The sequence below is a fragment of the Malus domestica genome, chromosome 08, assembly GCF_042453785.1.
Source record: "Malus domestica chromosome 08, GDT2T_hap1".
Lineage (NCBI taxonomy): Eukaryota > Viridiplantae > Streptophyta > Magnoliopsida > Rosales > Rosaceae > Malus > Malus domestica.
In genome coordinates, this window is record NC_091668.1 from 1,377,371 (window position 1) to 1,398,901 (window position 21,531).

At 36.1% G+C, this 21,531-nt stretch overlaps 3 protein-coding genes and 2 long non-coding RNA genes across 12 annotated transcripts in view; 3 read left to right on the forward strand and 2 right to left on the reverse strand.

The window, feature by feature from the left end:
* The window catches only part of LOC139198380 (uncharacterized), a 66,232-nt gene that overhangs the window by 37,146 nt on the left and 7,555 nt on the right, over positions 1-21,531 (forward strand). The gene's annotated exons all lie outside the window — the stretch shown is intronic.
* On the reverse strand, positions 241-16,235 carry LOC139198381 (uncharacterized). The gene is made up of 3 exons (XR_011583836.1): positions 16,123-16,235; positions 711-795; positions 241-587 (listed from the first exon to the last, which is right to left on the reverse strand). It is a non-coding gene; the product is annotated as an uncharacterized lncRNA (long non-coding RNA).
* On the forward strand, positions 1,687-5,338 carry LOC108172628 (SH3 domain-containing protein 2-like). Of its 2 annotated transcripts, none has more exons than XM_070827020.1 (9): positions 1,687-1,948; positions 2,346-2,468; positions 2,553-2,622; positions 2,717-2,868; positions 3,145-3,246; positions 3,539-3,739; positions 3,853-3,917; positions 4,042-4,193; positions 4,281-5,338. In XM_070827020.1, exons 1-7 carry the CDS (start codon positions 1,901-1,903, stop codon positions 3,904-3,906), a joined length of 750 nt encoding a protein of 249 aa, XP_070683121.1. In that variant the 5' UTR covers positions 1,687-1,900; the 3' UTR covers positions 3,907-3,917; positions 4,042-4,193; positions 4,281-5,338. The 2 variants fall into 2 exon arrangements, with proteins under 2 accessions (XP_070683121.1, XP_070683122.1); XM_070827021.1 differs by having other exon boundaries at positions 1,718-1,948; positions 3,505-3,739.
* Positions 8,367-12,967, forward strand: LOC103408585 (disease resistance protein RUN1-like). Of its 2 annotated transcripts, XM_070827015.1 has the most exons (6): positions 8,367-8,878; positions 9,336-10,434; positions 10,517-10,816; positions 10,997-11,836; positions 11,929-12,535; positions 12,651-12,967. In XM_070827015.1, the coding sequence occupies exons 1-6, from the start codon at positions 8,367-8,369 to the stop codon at positions 12,836-12,838; spliced, it is 3,546 nt and encodes a 1,181-aa protein (XP_070683116.1). In that variant the 3' UTR covers positions 12,839-12,967. The 2 variants fall into 2 exon arrangements, with proteins under 2 accessions (XP_070683116.1, XP_070683117.1); XM_070827016.1 differs by lacking the exon at positions 11,929-12,535.
* On the reverse strand, positions 16,933-19,119 carry LOC103438604 (ATP-citrate synthase beta chain protein 2-like). 6 transcript variants are annotated; one of them, XR_011583832.1, is made up of 9 exons: positions 19,008-19,119; positions 18,813-18,874; positions 18,564-18,626; positions 18,408-18,466; positions 17,970-18,019; positions 17,744-17,889; positions 17,474-17,531; positions 17,263-17,386; positions 16,933-17,173 (listed from the first exon to the last, which is right to left on the reverse strand). XR_011583832.1 is itself a non-coding variant. In XM_070827024.1 (9 exons), exons 8-9 carry the CDS (start codon positions 17,368-17,370, stop codon positions 17,015-17,017), a joined length of 267 nt encoding a protein of 88 aa, XP_070683125.1. In that variant the 5' UTR covers positions 17,371-17,386; positions 17,474-17,531; positions 17,744-17,877; positions 17,970-18,019; positions 18,408-18,466; positions 18,564-18,626; positions 18,813-18,874; positions 19,008-19,119; the 3' UTR covers positions 16,933-17,014. The 6 variants fall into 6 exon arrangements, 5 of the variants coding, with proteins under 5 accessions (XP_070683125.1, XP_070683127.1, XP_070683124.1 ...); XM_070827024.1 differs by having other exon boundaries at positions 17,744-17,877; XM_070827026.1 differs by having other exon boundaries at positions 17,744-17,877; positions 18,408-18,469.

Consider the following 21,531-nt stretch of genomic DNA (forward strand, 5'->3'; position numbering starts at 1 on the left):
TTTTCTACCTTCAAAACTTCAGCTTCAAAACTTCAGCTTCAAAGCTAAGCACTCTTAACTGCTTGAGATATTAAAGCCCCTTGCAACTAGATACCGAAGTTCAAATGTGTTCAACGCCATCAAATATAGCATAAAATACATCCAGCATTAGCTATACTAGCAGAGTAGCGGTAAATAAGTAAAACAAGATTTTTTTTTTGGAGGGGGGGTGGGGGCGGGGATTATTTCGGCACCGGGGAAAGCAAAAACATCCATTCTGCTTATAAATGACAAAGTTACAAATCTTAATTGTCGTTTACAACAAAATCATTCTTAAAGACTCGGCTCCCCATTGAAATTGTGTAAATGGCATAAATATCAATACAATACAACAGATATTAGATAGAATAATATATATCAAATAAATTAACGATAGGCAATTTCCTAGCCTGAGATCCAAGGACTTTACAGCTGGTTCAGCCTTGAATCGCGACTACACTACAGAAGCTGGTTTCTGCATCTTCAACCTGAACAAATTATTGAGGTCAGGAAGTATAGGAGGAACGGCCATAGTCTCTGGTTTCTGCATCTTCTCATGAACATTGTACCTGCAAAAGCATAATGCAATAAGCATTCAACAATCTGACCTAGTTTGCTCAACAAATGCTCCAAGATATTCCAAAACAAAGTCACAGCAATTTCACATAGGGAACCGAAGAATCTATGGATACCTTATCTTGCAACTCTTAAAGGCTCTTCTGTCAACAATCTTCCTCTTCTAAGCATGCAACTTTTAAAAGAATAAAAGGCTTGTCTCTGCGAATAATCAAGTTCCAAGCCCACTATTGAAAATTATATTCATCCACTCTACACATCCAAAGCAACAAACTAACTAGGATACCAGGTTGGGAGGATACAATCATTAACAAATTCAAAAGCTTTAAATGCAATGTGAATACATGGCAAGTAGGGGTAAACATGTGAACAGAAAAATCAGTGAACATAATCAAATCGAATAAGTCAATCTAGGCCAAAATTGACTTATTCGATTTGATTATGTTTACTGATTTTTCTGTTCACATGTTTACACCTACTTGCCATGTGGTTTTGGGGGTGTTAGAGTATACTGCTCTTCTCTTTACACACAAGTTTCAATTTTATTTTTCGTAAATTAAGAGACTGTTTGATAATCATTTCGTTTTCAGGTTAAAAAATATAAAAAACTAAATGGAGTTCAATATTTGGCCTAGAATTTTCGCTTTTGGTTTTCAATTTTTTTTTAAACAACTGAAAACTTAAAATAGTTACAAATTTTTTTTTTTTTCAGTTTTAAATTTTCAAAAAAGTAAAAACTGAAAACCCTAAACTATAGGCTTAAAATTAAAAAGTGCAATCGAAATGGGCTCTAAACAAAATTGAAAAAAGACTGGGCTGAATTACTGAATTCAAAGCAGGGCTTATTAACGTTACAAGGCCCAATGGATCTATATAAATATTTTTTATTTTTTTTAACAAACAATATTATTTATATGAACTTAATTTTACAGTGGGATAACAATAATGTAGTTCAAATTTACTTTTCGCAAGAATCGAACCTAAAACTTCTTACTTACAAATAAAGAAAAATACCAATAAACCGTAATCCTGATAGGCTCACTTATTTTATTTTGTATTTTAAGAAAAAAAGAAAGAAAGCAATGAAAAGCTGTACATAAAATAAATACAAAAAGGGATGAAATGAAGAAGAGTGGGAGACTAACGTTTAATTCAAGATAAAGAAAGAAAGGTGATCGCACCACGACGGCGGCGACGTGGCGGTCATTTAACGGAAAATAACAGACAAATCAGCCTCCAGATCAAGTCTTGAAGCACAACTCTGAAAAATCGAGACTACCTACAGCTGAGCTCCGACCAACCGTTGATGGATGCAATCAGGAAGCTCAGAGATCAGGTCGCCAAGCAACAGCAGGTACTCCCTCTCGTTTGATTCCGAATTTGTATTTCTGTATGGATTTTGATATGAACATAATCTGCGTTGATTGCGAGATACTGAGATTGCTTAATGAAATAATATTTATATAATTGTTCGAGTTGAATTGGATCGATTCGAATTCAAATAGAATTTCACTATTTCTGAGCTGTTTGGGGATGTGTTGGAGTGCAATGTTGATGAATTTCTGAAATTTTGAGCTAGGTGTTGCTAATTACTTATCGATTTTTGATGTAATTGGATGCTTAATTTTTACATTTTCGGAAAACTTGAAGCGAAAATGGCATATAATTCAACGTTCCATGCTTCATTAATGCATATGAGTTAGTCGAAGCTTTATCGAGTTTGCTTTTGATTATTTTGTGAACACCGTCAGTCTGTGTTCAAACAATTTTCTGGTGGCATATATGGGGGATCGGATAATGTTGCCTCGGATGAAAATGAATTTCAACAGCATCAGAAACTCGAGAAGCTGTACATATCAACTCGTGCTGCCAAGGTTGCTACGCTTATTTTTGTCTGTGCTTTAAACGAGCATCACGTTAGTTGTGTTACCTATCGTTTTTTGCTTCTTCTTTAACAGCATTACCAAAAGGAAATTGTCCGCGGAGTGGAAGGTTACATTGTGGCCGGCTCAAAGCACGTTGAGATAGGTATGTTGCTTGAAATGCGTTGTCTTTTCTTGGGAGTTTGTATATGAATTCATGTTGGTTTTATCAGTTGGTATACATAATACTTTTTCAACAGGTACCAAGCTATCAGAAGATAGCAGGAAATATGGTTCTGAAAAGACTTGCACCAGTGGTAACACATTGTCGAGAGCTGCACTGAGTTTTGGAAGAGCTCGGGCCCAAATGGTAAAAGAGTGCGGAGTTCTACTTAAAGCCCTTGGCACACAGGTTTAAGTCAAATTATTACTAACAATGGCTCATTAAGTAAAAATCAAATATTGCCAGGGCCGGCTTCATACAAATGGAATTTCAACTGACTAATTTTCATGTGCATTTGATAATTTCGAAAGAAATTTACAGTAAAAATTGTTTCCATTTTCCCGTGTGGTTCAAGAACTGGACTACTTTTTGTGTTATTATGCATCATATGACAAACTGGTTCACCATTTCTTTCTATAGGTTTGCATAATAACTCTTTCTGTGCTTATCAATTTGCCTGTGTAGGTTGCAGAGCCTTTAAGAGCAATGATAGTGGGAGCGCCCTTAAAGGATGCTCGACATCTTGCTCAACGATATGCTAGAATGCGGCAAGAAGCTGAAGCTCAGGTATATGCAGTTTCTTCTGTTTCCTACCAATTTTATACTACAGTGATTTTACATGTTACATGGTGATCATACATTTCTTGGTTAACTTTTTTTGTTTTCTTTGAAAAGTGTTTGTTCATTTTGAGACAATCATGCATTGGTATTCATAGAGAACGCAAAATCTTAAGATGTTTAATGTAACTTGTTGAGATTGCTTCATTACTTGAAGCTTTGTTGTAATTTGGTTTTTGGTTTTTGGTTTTTTTATTACTCCTTCAGATTTGTCTAGATATACTAACTTGCATCGGGATAGGCTATAGATGTTTCCAGACGCCAGACCAAAGCACGGGATTCTGCAGGTAATGCTGATATGATCATGAAACTAGAAGCTGCTGAAGCCAAGCTTCATGAGCTGCAGTCTAGCGTTGGATTATTGGGAAAAGAAGCTAGTGCAGCTATGGCTGCTGTTGAAGGTCAACAACAAAGATTGACTCTTCAGCGGCTTCTTGCGATGGTAAAGGATTGCCTCCCCTTTATGTTTAAGTATTAAGACCTTGGCCTGTTCTAGTTACAAGACTGAAAAGGAAATTAATTTTGTAAATTTGTCAATTTTCGTCCCCATTCAAGCTTGAAGCAGAGCGCAACTATCATCAGAATTCAGAACGTTCTTCAGATACTTGATCAGCTTGAAGGTGTGAAATATCCTAAAGTCTTCCTTTCAGCATGACAATTTCTTTTCCCAATTCATTTGGCTGTATATTATTCTAGTGTCTTGCTACTAAAAGTAGAGATCATTGACACTATTTGTTGGGACAGATTTTGTCAGAAAAGCAGCGAATTGAAGCATCGCATTGTCCGCCTACAGAGGACACTATGCCTCCACCACCATCGTATGAGGATCCCAGCCGTAGCTTTGCTTCTGAAACCTATGATGAATTGACAGAGTTGAGGGACTATTTTTAGGAGAGGTATCTTTATGCTAATGTTGTTGTATCCAAGTTTTAGTCTGTTAGACTCTTTAGTTTCTAGTAACTGTTTCTTTTCGCCTACCGCAGGTTATGTAAACCTTCCACGCTGTAACTGATGTGGAGTTAAGTTTGTCATTCGGGGATTACGTTGTCGTCCGGAAGGTTCTGTCGTCTTTCCTGCTTGCATGCCTTCGTCTTATATTCATGTTCGGAATTATTTCTTTCGTATTGAGGTTAAATTTTCATGTTCAGAGACGTCCACTCAGGTATGTTCGTCAATGCATATGCATTAGCACGCCACCGAGTGCATTAGAATATGGATTTCAGTTTTGGGTGCTGCATGCATTAAAGTAGTTTGTGTGGTTTTGGTTATTGCTGCCGCTGAGCATGAGTGGGCTTTCTGTAGTTGCTGAGAGTTATATTGTGAGCAGAATTAATACAGCAGCTTTCATACACGGCACATGTAGTCGGCAGCACTGCATTTAGAAAGAGAAAGTTATATTTTCTTCACTGTTTATTCAAAACTTATATGTTGCATGTTCTGGCTTTTAAAGTGAGTCGGCATCAGAGTTTTTATTTGAGAAAAATCAGTTTTGTGTCCATGTGTTTTCAAAGAAAATATTTTAGTTTTTAATCACTGATTTTTCATTGTGCTTCAATTAGAAATCAATTATGAGAATGTGCCTTGTGATTTTCGTAATTGGTTGATTTCAAAAAATCATTACATTTCATACATTCTGCATGATCGCGTTAGTATGTTGCAAAGTTCGAGGACACAGTGATTGACGGCCGCGTTAGTGTCGTGCCACTTTCACTTGAAGGCTGAAGAGAGATCGAGTAGCAAAGCTCAATGAAAAAAATTGCCTACTTGTATGTGGGTCTAGTTAATGAGTTTTGTAAGTCTTTCTATACTCATTTCTCTTATTGTTTGTCCTGGCTTAAGAGTTTGAGGATTTTCTCAGTGGTGAGTTTTAACTTGTTAAATCCTACATCATGTGTACACATGTTATTTGTCTTTTTAATTGCAAATGTGTAGGATAATCTTTCACTTATTTTCTTGTAGTGAACTCTATCTTAGACATTCATCAACATATAGAGTTTACGACAGAGGACTTTGCTACCATATTATTCAGTGCATTGATTAATTTGTAAAGCGCCCATTTATCCTAATTATAAAATATAATCTGTACAAGACATTAAAAAAATGGAAGTGTCTTTCAACAGTTTGGATGTCATGTACGGCCATATCCTTTATTTCCAGAGTAATGATATTCGTATCATGTTTTTATACTACATTTATAAAGCACCTTAGGTGGCATCTGATGTGAACAGTCACATCATTTGAAAAATTTGCAAAACCCAAGGAAAGTAAGGAGAAAGACTCCTTGTATACCACAATCATCATTAATTAACTAGTTTTTCTTAATTATTAGTTTATTAAATAATGAACTAAATTTAAAAATCTGATTAATTCAAATGATGTGTCAGTTCACATCAAATGCCACATAAGATGGTATGAAAATGTGGTATAAAAACATAATATGAAAATGTGGTACAAAAACATGATACGAATAACATTACTCTTATTTCCACCATTCTTATCAACTGGATGGGGATAGATTGTCTTTATCTCACAAACCCATAATGTGGCAATCGTCCATTAGAAAGGTAATGTACGTTTTGAAAATCGTGGCAAATATTGAATGAGTAATGACACCTCTAAAAATAAAATTTAGTTATTTGAAAGAATCTTTCATAAAATAAAGTAACGAATAATCAACAAAAGTAGCAGTACACCAAGTTGAACTTTTTTCAACGTTGAAATGAAATATGAAAGTAGATCAAGTTGATATTATTCATCTACTTTTTTTTTCTTCTTTGAATAAACGATATTGTCTATACTAAGAAAATGTAGTTGGTTAAGCCTCATAATGGACTAACAATAATATGGTTCAAATTCACATTTGACGAGAATCAAACTAAATGAAAAGAAATATCATTAGACCGAAACATTATTCATCCACTTTTAAATAATAAACAATCAAGAAAAACATTGCACACGGTCCCCTCTCGTCACTTACCACTAGTGCCATCACTTCCCTGAGCAAAAGAGATATTTCCAATGGAGATGGATTGTCTGCCCTTATTTTCCAATATCCTTTCCATGCCATCTTGTTTTGTGCGGTCACGGTTAAGCCACGTTAATATTTTATATTAATTTTTTTATAAAAATAATAAGACAAAAAACAAATGTTGACGTGGCTTAACCATGACCGTACAAAACAAGAAGGGATGGGGGAGGGTATGGGGAGATGAGGGCAGACAATCCATCTCCATTTCCAATTGCTTGACCAAAACAAGCATTGAGTTCATCCATCAATAACAGGTCCACATCTCAACCCAAATATAATGACATCAAAGGAGAGGGGAAAATGAGAAGGAAACTCTGGAGGGTAGAGGGAAGGAAAAGGAGAAAGGGACAAAAGGACAAAACGGAGAAGGGAAAAGTAGAAAGGGATGGAGGACAATGAGAGGAAATTTCGGAGAATATAGAAAAGGAGAAGGGAAAAGTAGAAAAGGAGAAAAGAAGGGATAAGGGGAAGGAAGCTTAGGAGGATAGATAGACGAAAAGAGGGAAATGCATAAAAATAAAAAATAAAAAAGGAAAGTCGACTTCATCATTATGTCTACTAGCGGAAATGAACAATCACATTGTAAATTATATTTCGTATAATGAGAAATTAGTATTTCTACCTGAGGATATAGACACAACTTGCTGAATCTCGTTACTATACAATAAGCTTATAATTGTACAACAATTTGATTAATCACCTTAAGTTCAACCATACATGTACTAAGATTCAAGTTTTTCCAAACTTTTCTTATGAAACTAACTGAACATTACAAGTGCCACATTATTATGCGGTTCTATCAAGTTTTAATTTTTGTCTTATAACCACATCATCTTTAGGACAATAATTTTGCGGTTGAATATAAAAACCTTGGACATGGTGATATTTGAAACACTAGTTGGCGGGTTGATTGGTAGAAATGGTTCCAACAATTCAAAGACGAGAAATGAGTATTGAGGAATGATCAAAATGTGTTGTATTTTATCATAAAAGATATTTGTGCAATTAGAAGTGCATTTTATCACAAAAAGATAGCAACGATCAATATAATTGTTATTTATAAAATCACACATAAAATAAGAAGTAATATTTTCTTTTTCTTTTCATCTCTGCCACTATCGGCCGACCATGACTTAAAGAACCGCTTTTTGGGTCAATGGATGGGAACGACCCATTTTATAATATTGTTTGTAAATTTTTCTGGAAGTGGATGGAAATGACCGAAGTACATATTTCCCCTGCTCACAGACATTTGCATTGCACCTACCAAACACCAGTTTTTTTGTTTGAACATCGATCCACATCAACGTTTAATTCAAGATAAAGAAAGGTAATCGCAACACGACGGCGGCGACGTGGCGGTCATTTAACGGAAAATAACAGACAAATCAGCCTCCAGATCAAGTCTTGAAGCACAACTCTGAAAAATCGAGACTACCTACATCTGAGCTCCGACCAACCGCTGATGGAGGCAATCAGGAAGCTCAGAGATCAGGTCGCCAAGCAACAGCAGGTACTCTCTCTCTTGTTTGATTCCGAATTTGTATTTCTCAATGGAATTTTATATGAACATAATCTGCGTTGATTGCGAGATACTGAGATTGCTTAATGAAATAATATTTATATAATTGTTCAAGTTGAATTGGATCGATTCGAATTCGAATAGAATTTCACTATTTCTGAGCTGTTTGGGGCTGTGTTGGAGTGCAGTGTTGCCGAATTTCTGAAATTTTGAGCTAGGTGTTGCTAATTACTTATCCATTTTTGGATTTAATTGGATGCTTAATTTTTACATTTTCGGAAAACTTCAAGCGAAAGTGGTATATGATTGAACGTTCCATGCTTCATTAATGCATAAGAGTTAGTCGAAGCTTTATCGAGTTTGTTTTTTATTATTTTATCATAAAAAGATGAGCAACGATCTATATAATTTTTCTGGAAGTTGATGGAAATGACCCAATTACATATTTCCCCTCCTCACAGACATTTGCATGGCACCTAGCAAACACCAGTTTTTTTGTTTGAACGTCGATCCACATCAATGGCTCTTGTGAGAACATCTCCAGGAACCTCCTCTGATTCCAACACTTTTCGGAGTTATCGCTACGACGTGTTCTTGAGCTTCAGAGGCGAAGAAACTCGCAAGACTTTTACCGACCACCTCTACACAGCCTTGAACAACGCAGGATTTCTTACGTTCCGAGACGACGATGAACTTGAGAGAGGAGAATATATAAAGCCAGGACTGCAGAAAGCGATCCAGCAGTCGCGAACTTCTGTTGTTGTGTTTTCGAAAGATTACGCGTCATCCAGGTGGTGTCTTGATGAGCTTGTGCTGATCCTTGAACGCAAGAGGACCACCTCGGACCATGTAGTTTTACCAGTCTTCTACGATGTCGATCCGTCCCACGTGAGGAAGCAGACAGGAAGTGTTGGAAAAGCATTTGCTAGAAGCCAGAAAAATCAGTCGTCAGAAAAGGTGGAGGGATGGAGGAAGGCACTTACAGAGATTGCAGACCTAGCAGGCATGGTCTTACAAAATCAAGCTGATGGGTAACTTTCATTATCTCCATTTCTCATTTCTTTCTTGGGTCAATTTGATGTATGATCCGTAGGGACCTAGATTTGTATGTATTTATTAATTCAATCTCAGTAGTGAATAATAATCTCAATTTAGGTCAACTTATAGAAATCACACTCAACTCAACTGAAGGATTAGTCATCTTCAATGTTAATCTACTGGTTTCCAGTTGCTTAAATTTTTTTGAAAGCTGGTGTGGAAAAAAGTTTGGATAAATTATGCGCTGTATTCCTTTCTCTGTAACTTGATATGTGATTTATTTGTCTATAGTTCGTATAAATTATGCGCTGTATTCCTTTCTCTTTTTTTTTCAATTTAATTTTGTCAGCAGTCCTCTTTTTTTTTTCTTATTTAAACAAAGGCAATCAACATATGTTTTAGTTATCTAATTTCCCCAATTCATTTTTCATTTTGTTTGCAAATTCTTAGGTACGAGTCAAAGTTTATCAAAAAAATTGTTAAAGTGATAGGAGACAAGTTAAGTCGCATGCCATTGAGTGTTGAACCAAAATTGATTGGAATTCAATCTCAAGCCGAGCGCATCAATTTGTGGTTCCAAGATGGATCAAGTGATGTTGGTATATTTGTTGTGTATGGCATGTCTGGAATAGGGAAGACAACCATTGCAAAACATGTTTACAATTCAAACTTTGGAAGCTTTCAAGGAAGTAGTTTCATTGAAAATATCAAAGAAACAGCAGATCGACCAAATGGCTTAGTTCAAATACAAATGCAACTTCTTTGTGATATTTTGAATGGCAGAGAAGTGAAAATACACAGTGTTAGTGAGGGAATAATTAAGATTGAAAGGGCCATAAGCTCTAAAAGAGTTCTACTTGTTCTTGATGATGTTGACCATATGGACCAATTAGATGCAATCCTAAGGATGAAAGATCAGTTTTATCCTGGAAGTAAGATACTAATAACAACTAGGTGTGAAAGGTTGTTAAAGGCAGATCAAGTTACAAAGGTGCACAGAGTTCAAACTTTGGATGACAATGAATCATTAAAGCTTTTCAGTTGGCATGCTTTTGGCCAGGACCATCCCATAGAAGAATACATGGAGCACTCAAAACAGCTAGTGCAACATAGCGGCGGACTTCCATTAGCTCTAAAAGTTTTGGGTTCTTCTTTATCAGGAGGAAGTATAGGTGTATGGGAAAGTGCATTGGAGAAGCTAAAAGTTATTCCTGATGGTGAAATCATGACTAAACTAAGAATAAGCTATGAAAGTTTAAAAGATGACCATGACCGGAAATTATTCCTCCACATTGCTTGTTTCCTAATAGGAAGGAACAAAAGCTACATTGTTAGAATATTCGATGGATGTGATTTCTATACAATCATTGGCATGCAAAATCTCATTGATAGATGCTTGGTGACACTTGATGAATACGGCAAGGTGAAAATGCATGACATGATTCGTGCTATGGGAAGAGAAATTGTTCGCCAAGAATCAGAAGAGCCTGAGAAACGTAGTAGATTATGGCGCCATAAGGATTCTTTCCAAGTATTGAGGAAAAAGAATGTAAGAAACATGCCTTTTATGTCTATATATGTATTTCTTCTTGTGAAAATTATGCATAATAATGTCTTTTTTTTTCCTTTAGGGTACAAAAAAAATCCAAGGTCTTGTCCTGGATATGCGTAATCATCCTGCAAACAGTCCAATAAACACAAATGAGATAGTCTTGGAAACCAATGCATTTGCAAAGATGCGTAATTTACAACTACTCCATCTTAGTCATGTACGACTGGATGGATGTTATGCAGATTTCCCTACAGGATTAAGATGGTTGTGTTGGCTTGAATTTCCTTTGGATTCTATACCAATTGATTTTCCTTTGGAGAACGTAATTGTTCTTGAAATGCAATACAGTAGCTTGAGACAAGTATGCAAAGGAACAAAAGTATGTTACTCTATACATTTCAATTCATTTTACTTATTTTGTTAGTTTTTTATTTGTTGAGTAACTCCATGTGTTAAAATGAATTACTATGTTTTCTTTAATTCGATGACTAATTTTTTATGTTAGATACTTATTTCATTGTTCTTTTTTCTTTTCTTTTTTTTTCCTCTATTTCCACAGTTTCTTCCATCGTTGAAGATCCTTGACATCAGCCATTCTCAATGCCTTAGTGAAACCATTGACTTCTCACTTTTCCCCAATCTAGAGGAACTGATTCTTGTAGATTGCACAAGCCTGAAGAATGTTCATGAATCCATTGGAAACCTGGAGAGACTCGTGTACTTGAATATGAAGGATTGCAAGAATCTTAGGATGCTTCCGAAGAACATGTGCATGCTTAAATCACTTGAAACACTCATTTTATCTGGTTGCTCAAATCTTGATGAGTTTCCAGTGGAGATGATGAAGAAGATGGAGTCTCTGAAAGTTCTTCAGACAGATGGAATTGCAATAGGTGAATTGTCGCCAGAAAGATGTTTGAGTTCTTTTCCATGCTCTTTAGTAGAGTTAAGTCTGAAGGGGTGCAATCTTTCTGATGATGTCTTTCTTACGGATTTAAGTAATCTATCCTACTTGAGAAGACTACATTTGGATGAGAATCCAATTTGCAGTCTGCCAGTTTTCATCAAAGGTTTGAGGAGGATCGATGAACTCTCTTTCAAGGGTTGTGATAGGCTCGAATCCCTTGTGGGGTTGCCGGAAGTACACCAAAGGATGAGTATAGTCGGATGCATATCATTAAAAAAAATAACTTTTCATTCCCCTAAGCAATTGTATCCAATATATGTGGGTGACAACTGGAATCTTGTTGAGTGGGGGTGCTATTACAAATTAGAGCCTATTGATAGAGTTGATGTGGAAATGATCAAACTTTTGGGCTTGTGCAACTTGGAATCCATGCCAGCTGTTCAAATGCATTATCCAGACTCAGACAGCGATCCAAAAGAGGTCCCCGTCCAGGTGCGCCTTTCTTTCTCTCTCTCATAAGTCTTAAATATATAATGGGAAAGAAATGACTGAGTAATATTGTGATGACTGTGGCAAATACATAGGGACTCTATGAATGTGGTATATTCAGCACGTTTTTTGTTGAGAATGAGGTCCCAGGCCGGTTCAGCTATAAAAGTACCAAGTCCTCGATATCTTTTATTGTCCCTTTACTACTTGCTAGTCACAGAATTCGAGGCTTGAACATCTTTGCTACCTATGCAAAGGAAAATTCAAATAATTATTTTACTAGACCTGGCATTGCTCCAATAATGATCAAAGTGAGAAACAAGAGTAAGGGTCTGAAGTGGATCTATGGCCCAATATTCTATGGTATCCCAGGTGACGGAGAAGATATGATATGGTTGAGCCATTGGAAGATGGAGAATAAAACAATATTACAATGTGGAGATGAAGTGGTGGTTTCGGTAATAACCGGACCATGTGACTTGTTTTGGGTAAAGGAGTTTGGTGTCGAGCTTGTGCCAGAGCACCAAGACAAGATGAGTACCCAACACAACACCAAATCAGATCCTAATTATCCACTTGTTATCGGTGGAGATTTGGAGACGTGGAAGTGCAGACCGGGAATATACTTCCTTGGTGGTCGGACAAGTACAGATACTGACGACATTGATATCCTCACCATGGACTCTGATGAAGAAGACACAAGTATGTTGTGTTGTTGTATTGCATTGAATTATACTCCATCGAAACACTTCCAGGTGTGTCTGTATTCATTTCAAAAACGTTTCAATAAATTTTATGTTATTTATATGTTTTTCAGACGAAGAAGGGCAAGAGGATGAATCTGATTACACAATTGCAAAAACGAGGGCTGCTAGCAATAACTGCAGTTTGAGAGGCTGGAAGGTGCACCTCACGGCTGTCGGCTTCTTTTTCGCGCTTGCTCTAGTAAGTTGGTCCTCCCACTCCCGAAAAAAGAAGCGACAGTCGTCCACAAGCCCACCATGAGTTTGTAATTTGACTTGATATGGATATATCTTTGCATTCCTTGCTCTCAAGATGTTTTCTACCTTCAAAACTTCAGGTTCAGAGCTAAGCATTCTTAACCGCTTGAGATATAAATGCCCTTTGTAACTAGATACCGAAGTTCAAATGTGTTCAACTCCATCAAATATAGCATAAAATACATCCAGCATTGAATGCATGTGTTTTGAACTACAAGAAATCTTATACATTGGGTAGACCGTATAGTGTATCACATTCAAATGCAATTATTCATGAAGATGAAGTATGAGATGCCCTAATTGTTTTACCAGAAGATGCTGGATCAATTGTCTCAAAAAATTATTTCGGTAATTGTTGGTAAAACTCAAAGTTATCCAAAAGTTTGGGGTCAGCATAAGCTTATGCATCAGCATCAGCTTGTGTCTCCTATCAGACTGAAGGAATAAAATTACTCAATTTGTGCAAATAAAAATAAAAATTTTATAACACATCAAAGAGATAATTAAAGGAGACCTCACAAGCTGTACATCCAATTGGCAAACAAATCAAAATTTTAAATAAAGCTAATGGCGCATGAAGAGTATTGAAACACTCATAGCCCTCGCACACAGGTTGCATGGTCTTTTCTTATAACAATAAAAGGAACAAATTCATCAAGTCACATTTGGGCCATTAAAAAAAGCTACAAATTCATCTTTCCATGTCTTTATCTCACAAACCCATAATGTGGCAATCCTCCATTAGAAAGGTAACGTACGTTTTGAAAAACGTGGCAAATATTGAATGAGTAATGACGCCTCTAAAAATAAAATTGAATTATTTGAAAGAATCTCTCATAAAATAAAGTAGGGTAAAGTACAAAAAATTACCTCAAATATTAGTCTCATGACATTGTCATACTTCATCTTTTAAAATTGACAATATCATACCTCATCTTTAGAATTTGGTCAATTTTATACCATCCTGACCGTTAATTTGTCAGTTAAATACTGACGTGGCTTGATCCAAACCCCACTTTCTATTAAAAAATTAAGAAAATATTAAAAACCCCACCCCCTATCTCTCCTCCCTCATCTTCTTCCCCTGCTCTGCCCAGAAACGAAACGAACAAAAAAAAAAAAAAAAAAAAAAATCAAAACCCAATTCGTCCCCACCCCACCCCACCCCCTCTATCTCCTCCCCCATCTTCTTCCCCTGCTGCCCAGAAACGAAACGAAAAAAAAAAAAAAAAACTAAAAATCAAAACCCAGTTCGTCCCCACCCAAGACTTGGGCTCACACACCCATGGCTCGCCGGACCTGGGTTGGGTGTCCTCTGGGTGCCTCGGAGCTTCACGGAGACGAAAAGAGAAAGGGTTGACGCCAATGATGGTTTTGGTACCGTCGTCGGTGGGTGTGGGTGTGTAAATGGGTGCGTGAGTGTAGATCTGGGAGAGGGGTATAGTCTGTGCGAGAGAGGGGGAGAAAGAGTGAGTGAGCTGAGAGAGAGGGAGATGTTGGCATGGGTGGGGAAGGGTGGGGGGTTGCACGGAGGGGGAACGGGAAGGGGTCGGGGTGGGGGGGGGGGAGATGAGAATGGGTTCTGGGATGCAGAGAAGAGAGAAAGGCGAGAGAGAAGGGGAGAGAGAGAGAGGAGAGAGAGAGGGATTTAATATAAAAATAAAAAAGAGAGGAGAGAGAGATTTAATATATATTTTTTTAATTTTTGAATATTTAATTATTAAAAATGTATTTTATTATTTTTTAATCCAATTGGATTGGATTAGTGAGTGGAACACGTGTCGGGCCACGTCAGTATTTAACAGAGAAATTAACAGAAAAACTGACGGAGGTGCGACATTGACACAAATTCGTAAGATAAGGTATGACATTGTCAATTTTAAAAGATGAGGTATGAAAGTGTCGTGACACCAATAGTTGAGGTAGTTTTTTATACTTTACCCAATAAAGTAACGAATAATCAACAAAAGTAGCAGTACACCAAGTTGAACCTTTTTCAACGTTGAAATGAAATATGAAAGGAGATCAAGTTGATATTAGTCGTCACTTGTATTTTATTTTTTTGAATAAACGATATTGTCTACATTAAGGAGAATGAGTTCGTTAAGCCTTACAATGGGCTAGTAATAATATAGTTCAAATTCGCATTTGGCGAGAATCAAATCTAAAGTTTCTCACTTACAAATGAAGAGAAATATCATTGGACTATAACATTATTCATCTACTTAAAAATAATGAATAATCAAGAAAAACATTGCACGGTCCCCCTCTCGTCACTTACCACTAGTGGCCATCACTTCCTTGAGCAAAAGAGATCTTTCGAATTGCTTGACCAAAATAAGAATTGACTTGGCTGTCCGTCCATCAATAACAGGTCCACATCTCAACCCAAATATAATGACGTCAAATGAGAAGGAAACTCTGGGGGGTACAGGGAAGGAAAATGAGAAAAAGGGAAAAGTTGAAGGGGAAGGAGGAAAATGACATGAAATTTCGGAGAATAGAAAAAAGGAGAAGGGATAAGAAGGAAAAATAGGAAGGAAGCTTAGGAGGGTAGAGAAAAAGAGGGAAATGCATAAAAATAAAAAATAAAAAAGGAAAGTCGCCTTCATCATTATGCCTACTAACGGAAAGGAGCAACCGCATTGTAAATTATATTTCGTATAATGAGAAACCAGTATTCCTACCCCGAGGATATAGACACAACTTGCCGAATCTCGTTACTATACAGCAAACATATAACTGCACAACAATTCGATCAACCACCTTAAGCTCAATCATAAATGTACCAAGATTCAAGTTTTTCCAAACTTTCCTTATGAAATTAACTGAACATTACAAGTGCCATATTATTATGCGGTTCTATCAAGTTTTAATTTTTGTCTCATAACCACATCATCTTTAGGACAATCAATATTGCAGTTGAATATATAAACCTTCGATATGGTGATATTGGAAACACTAGTTGGTGGGTTGATTGGTAGAAATTGTTCCAACAATTCAAGGACGAGAAATGAGTATTGAGCAACGATCAAAATGTGTTGTATTTTATCACAAAAGATGTTTGTGCAATTAGAAGTACACTAGAAAGTTTGCCCGATCGTTGCTGCGGGAATGTCAAATATATTGTAAGTATTGTATATAAATGTTACATAAGGGAACAAATATGTTGCAAGAATTGTGTGTAGAATTTATAAAACACGTACCAAGTATTTGCATAAAATTTAAAATATAGTTGTTACTTGTTCAAATTATAACAGCTTGTACAAACATGAGTTTGAAATTCACCTGCCTTAACTTCTCCACACTTTACACACAGAGACCCTTATCTTTTTTGGTGGTTTAAAAGCTTGCAAATCACGGGAGGCTGTCCATTTTGTTACAAAGATAAAAAAAAAAAAGGTCGTACCCAGTGCACAAGGCTCCCGCTTTACGCAGGGTCTGGGAGAGGTGAATGTCGGCTAGCCTTACCCCCATTTATGGAGAGGCTGCTCCCAAATATATATTTTATCAATTTTCGAGAGCATAAATGGACAAATTAAATTGTATGTAAAGAATGTGTAGCAAAATATCAAATAGCAAAAGAAATCTCAACATAACTCTACCACAACAATAAGGAATCTCAAATAGAAAAAATCTACCAACTACCATACGGATGATTTTTAAATGAATAAAAGCCTACCCTATTATGGAGAGCTTATACCTTTCACTTGTTTACTGTTCTTGATGAGTTGCAAAACACAACCAACAAAAGAAAATCAAACAAACATCAAAACAAAGGTCATGCCTGATAAGAAGGTTTCATTTATAATTATTTCTATTTCTACATAAATACTAATAAATTAAGCTCCCAATGATCTGCATAAACATTTGCAAGGCCTTCTTTTCCATCGATGGAAATGACTGAAACAGATTCAACCCATGTCTTAATTACATCAGTTATGTGTTGAACCACCTAAATCGACTCAAATCACTGAAGAAAGGCAATCATCAGCGTTCAAGCAAGTGAAGCAAAAAAGAAAAGGTAGGACATATGAACATTGTGATTTTGTACCATCACCTGGACAGTCTTGCCAACGTAAGGGCAGAGGACAGAAATGAATGAACTCAATTCCAATACGCTAACCGTTAAAGGTATATACGTCATGACAGTCTTATGAATAACCAAATTATCTGAAGTTCAAGATATTGGATAGCTACATACAGATTTGGAGACAAAACCAACAAATCCAGGCCAGTATAGCTTGCGGTGAATAATGTTATCAATTGTTCCAGCAGTGTCACCAATCTTAAAAACTCCAGCTTGAATTCCTCCAACAGTAGCTGGGCCAATGACAACCTGCAAAAGATACGATAATTAAAGTTAATATCGCCAGTTCATTTTCCCAGGTTAGTGAAATTAAGATGACTTTGCATCAATCGTGTAACCTTGTTGTTTGCCCATGCATATGCGATCAATTGCTTAGTGTCTGACTCAGGTACACCTTCAGCAATGACCGCCACAACTCTAATGGTTGGTTGCTTGAGAGCAGCCATGGAAGAAGCGGCAGCACTGCAGATATATCAACATACATTCATCGTTAGGTACAACCATAGAAGTTTCGCACTCCAAAACACTACTCATAGAATAATCACTGACCTTCTGTACGAAGCAAAGTTGATTAAGACATCAGCAGTAGGCTGTGCAGTGCGTGATGCTTCAATGTTGCAATAGTTATCAACCCAAAGGTCAGACAATCTCGAAACAACAGATCAAGAATGGTAATCTGACTAATAACATGATTTGAATATATTAGATATGGAAAATTAAGATTAACCAAGCATACATGCATATACATAATTATACAAAAGGTGGCTTGCAGCAACGAAAGACGAAATCTAGGAAGAGGATGAGAGAATGGCAACTTACTTTGAGTGCATTGGTATGGCGATTTCCTTTTGACCGAAAAATAGCTTCTGAAATCCCTCAGAACCAGGGTTAATGATTCCACCAACTGACGGTGTCTCCCTCCGTATTACAAACCTCAGTTATTACATTTACATCTTTTTCAAAAACTAAAAACTATAAGTAAGATCAAGTTCGAAGTAGGAAATGATACACACCGCAAAGGACGTCAAAATCGAGTTAGAAGCACCTGATATATCTTGCCAGTGGTAATGTTGTTATCCCTAGGTCCAAATCAATCTACAATTACAATTAAAGTTTAAACAAACTCAGCAGCATAAAGTTTAAAGATAAGACTAACACTCAACATGATACCAAGATAGAATCCAAAAATAAATTAAAGATATGATTAAAATTATTTGTTCTAATCGAACATATTTCCTAGTTTTCTTATCCAATTATACAATTGCAGTTCCTAAAACAAAAAATAATTAAAAAGTAATTTGCAGAAAGAAAATTAGAAAATTCGAACTTGACAACAATCTACCTTAAGAAACCCCATGACCGAGTAACAGCAACAACAACATTGAGACATAATTTGGTGAATATATATGGTGGACAAATTTAACAACTCTAGTACTGTTAACAAAGCTTCAACCAATACAACATAAATCAAATCAATATATACCTGCATATCCTGAGTCCGAATTGTACCCTCGTGCCCTGCAATGCCTTGGTGAGCGACTCCTGCTTAAAATCCAAACACACATTTAACTTTAACAACACACAAAAAATCAAAACTCTCATCATTAGAAAACCAAAAGGAAAACTTGAAATTATATACCTGAAGCACAAATGGTTTGCAAACGCATATACAAAATTTCCAAAAAACAAAGACCACCGTTTCCTGAAAATGAAAAGAAAAGCAAATCATAGAGCCAAACCGAGAATCCGAACACAGAAATAAAATCCCCAAAGTTATGAAAACAAAATTTAAATGCAACACACATCTGCAAACGGAAGACCACCCCAAAAAAAATTAAATTTTGTTCGACAAAAAGCCCAAAAGAAAAGGTAGATTTTATATACACACCTTGAACACAAAGGGCTTGCAAAGTTGCATTGAGAGCCCCAAAATTGGGACATGAGCGTTTCCTGAAACCAAATAAGCGCACATATCAAACCCCCAAAATGAAAAAATAGAAAATTTAAAGACAAAATCCATCTGCAAATCGAAAACCACCGAAAAAAATTAAATCAGATACACTGGAAAAAACGCAAAACTCACTGGAACAACACTGGCGTGGAAGAGAAAAAAAACTAGGTTCGAAAATAAGCAGAAGGTGAGAATGGAGAAAGAGAGAAGCCAGCGGAAAGAAAAGGGTAAACTGTCGGTTTACCTGAACTTTCACCTCACTTTCGATTTCCCCCTGAACTTTTCTATTGGAAAATTAAGGACTCAAACTAATTTTTTTAGCCAATTTGCCCCCTACCGTTAGTTTTTCATATATTCCATCCATATTTCCGTTAAGTGAGACCATATGCATAACATGTGAGGATAGTTAAGTCATTTCAATTTAAAAATGATTAAAAACTGAAAATAAATAATAATAATAATTTTCCCTCTATTTTTTCCTGCTAATTCCTATCCTCAATTTTAATTTTCCCTCTCATTCCTATGCATGAGAAATAACATATGGTGTTATTGTCTTCATAAGTAGCTAAGTTAATCTTTTTTTTGAAGCATGTACTACCATTTTTATTTTCTCTAACAAATTAATAATTTGACAAATGCTCATGGTGTTATTGTCTCCAAAGCAGTGCATTAATATAAGAAACATGTCCATAAAAAAAGACTAGGGTTTCTTATATTAATGCACTGCTTTGGAGACAATAGCACCATTAGCATTTGTCAAATTATTAATTTGTTAGAGAAAATAAAAATGGTAGACAATAACACCATATGTCATTTCTCATGCATAGGAATGAGAGGGAAAAATAAAATCGAGGATAGGAATTAGCGGGAAAAAATAGAGGGAAAGTTTTGCTTTTTTTATTATTTTCAGTTTTTTAATCATTTTTAAGAGTGAAATAACTTAACTACCCTCACATGTTGTGCACATGGTCTCACTTAACGGAAATATGGATGGAATATATGAAAAACTAACGGTAGGGGGCAAATTGGCTAAAAAAATTAGTTTGAGTCCTTAATTTTCCAATGGAAAAGTTCAGGGGGGAAATCGAAAGTGAGGTGAAAGTTCAGGGGGTAAATCGACAGTTTACTCGAAAGAAAAAGCTAAGAGCACTATTCGATCCGCCATATTAAACAGTAACTGCCTTAAATGAACTTAAATGAATAGTAATTACCATTAATGAACGGTAATTGTCATTTACATCTCCACCGTTGGAACCATCTCCCTAGCAATAAGCAATTAAAATAATAATTTTTTTTGTTTGTTTAAATAATAAAAAAAAAAACCCCTCTCTCTCTCTCTATAACACAAAAAAAATAAAAAATTGCAAAGCCCTCGGGCCACAGGCCCGTCGACTCCCTACCCCCTTCGCTCGGGTTCCCACCATCGCTCGGCCTCCACACGGCTGGACCTCTCTCCATCGGGCCTCCGGCCCCTTCTTCTCCACTGTCCCCCGATGGGTGGAGTTGCTCTAAGAAGAGGTTGGAAACGGAATAATAGAAAAGCAGAAATGAGTACGAAAACACGAATCTTTGTGTTTTTACGGGAGTAGTAGAAAATATTATTTTTTAAGTTATAAACTTTATAATACACATATCTTATTATGTATATAGTTACACGTGGTGTAATATTCCGTGTAACGATCATACTGAAAAATCTCTTGTTAAATTTAGGGATGTGATATCTACACATCTTATTTTACTTCTCACACACCTTTGTAATTTTCGGCCGTCGGATCGGATGAATTGAAAAAGATTAGCAAACAAAAAATATTAAGGGTGTGTGAGAAGTAAAATAGGGTGCATCGATAGCACATTTCTAAATATTTACATAGCGACACGTGGTGTACCATCCCGTGTGACGATCACACTGAAAAATCTCTTGTTAAATTTAGGGGTGTGATATCCACACACCCCATTTTACTTCTCATACACCTTCTTAATTTTCGACCATCAGATCGGATGAATTAAAAAAGATCAACTAACAAAAATTATTAAAGATGTGATAAGTAAAATAGAGTGCGGATACCTAAATTTAACAAGAGATCACATTTTTCAATATTTTTTTGGTCTTCCCACCGTCTACACATGGGTTTAAAAAATTAAAAAAGTATAAAATTTTTATTTTTTGTTGTGCCACAAACCATGTGGCCAGGTTTTAATCATTTTTTAATAATTTTTTTGTCCTCCCACCATTTACACATGGGTTTAAAAAAAGGATTTGGATTGTCTGCCCTCCTAGTTGTGATGCCCTTCTATTTTGTGCGGTCACGGTTAAATCAAGTCAATATTTTATATTTTAATTATTTTTTGTCTTATTATCTCATTAAAAAATTAATATAAAATATTAACGTAGCTTAACCGTGACCGCACAAAATAGGAGCGTATAGAAGGGCACCACAACTAGAAGGGCAGACAATCCAAGTCCTTAAAAAAATTTAAGAATGTATAAAGTTTTTTGTTTGTTGTGTCACAAACCACGTGGACCGGTTTTAACCACATTTGTTTAATATTTGTTTGTCTGCCCACCGGCTATATGTGACTTAAAGAAATGTTTTTTGGGTCAATGGATGGGAACGACCCGTTTTATAATTGTTTGTAAATTTTTCTGGAAGTAGAT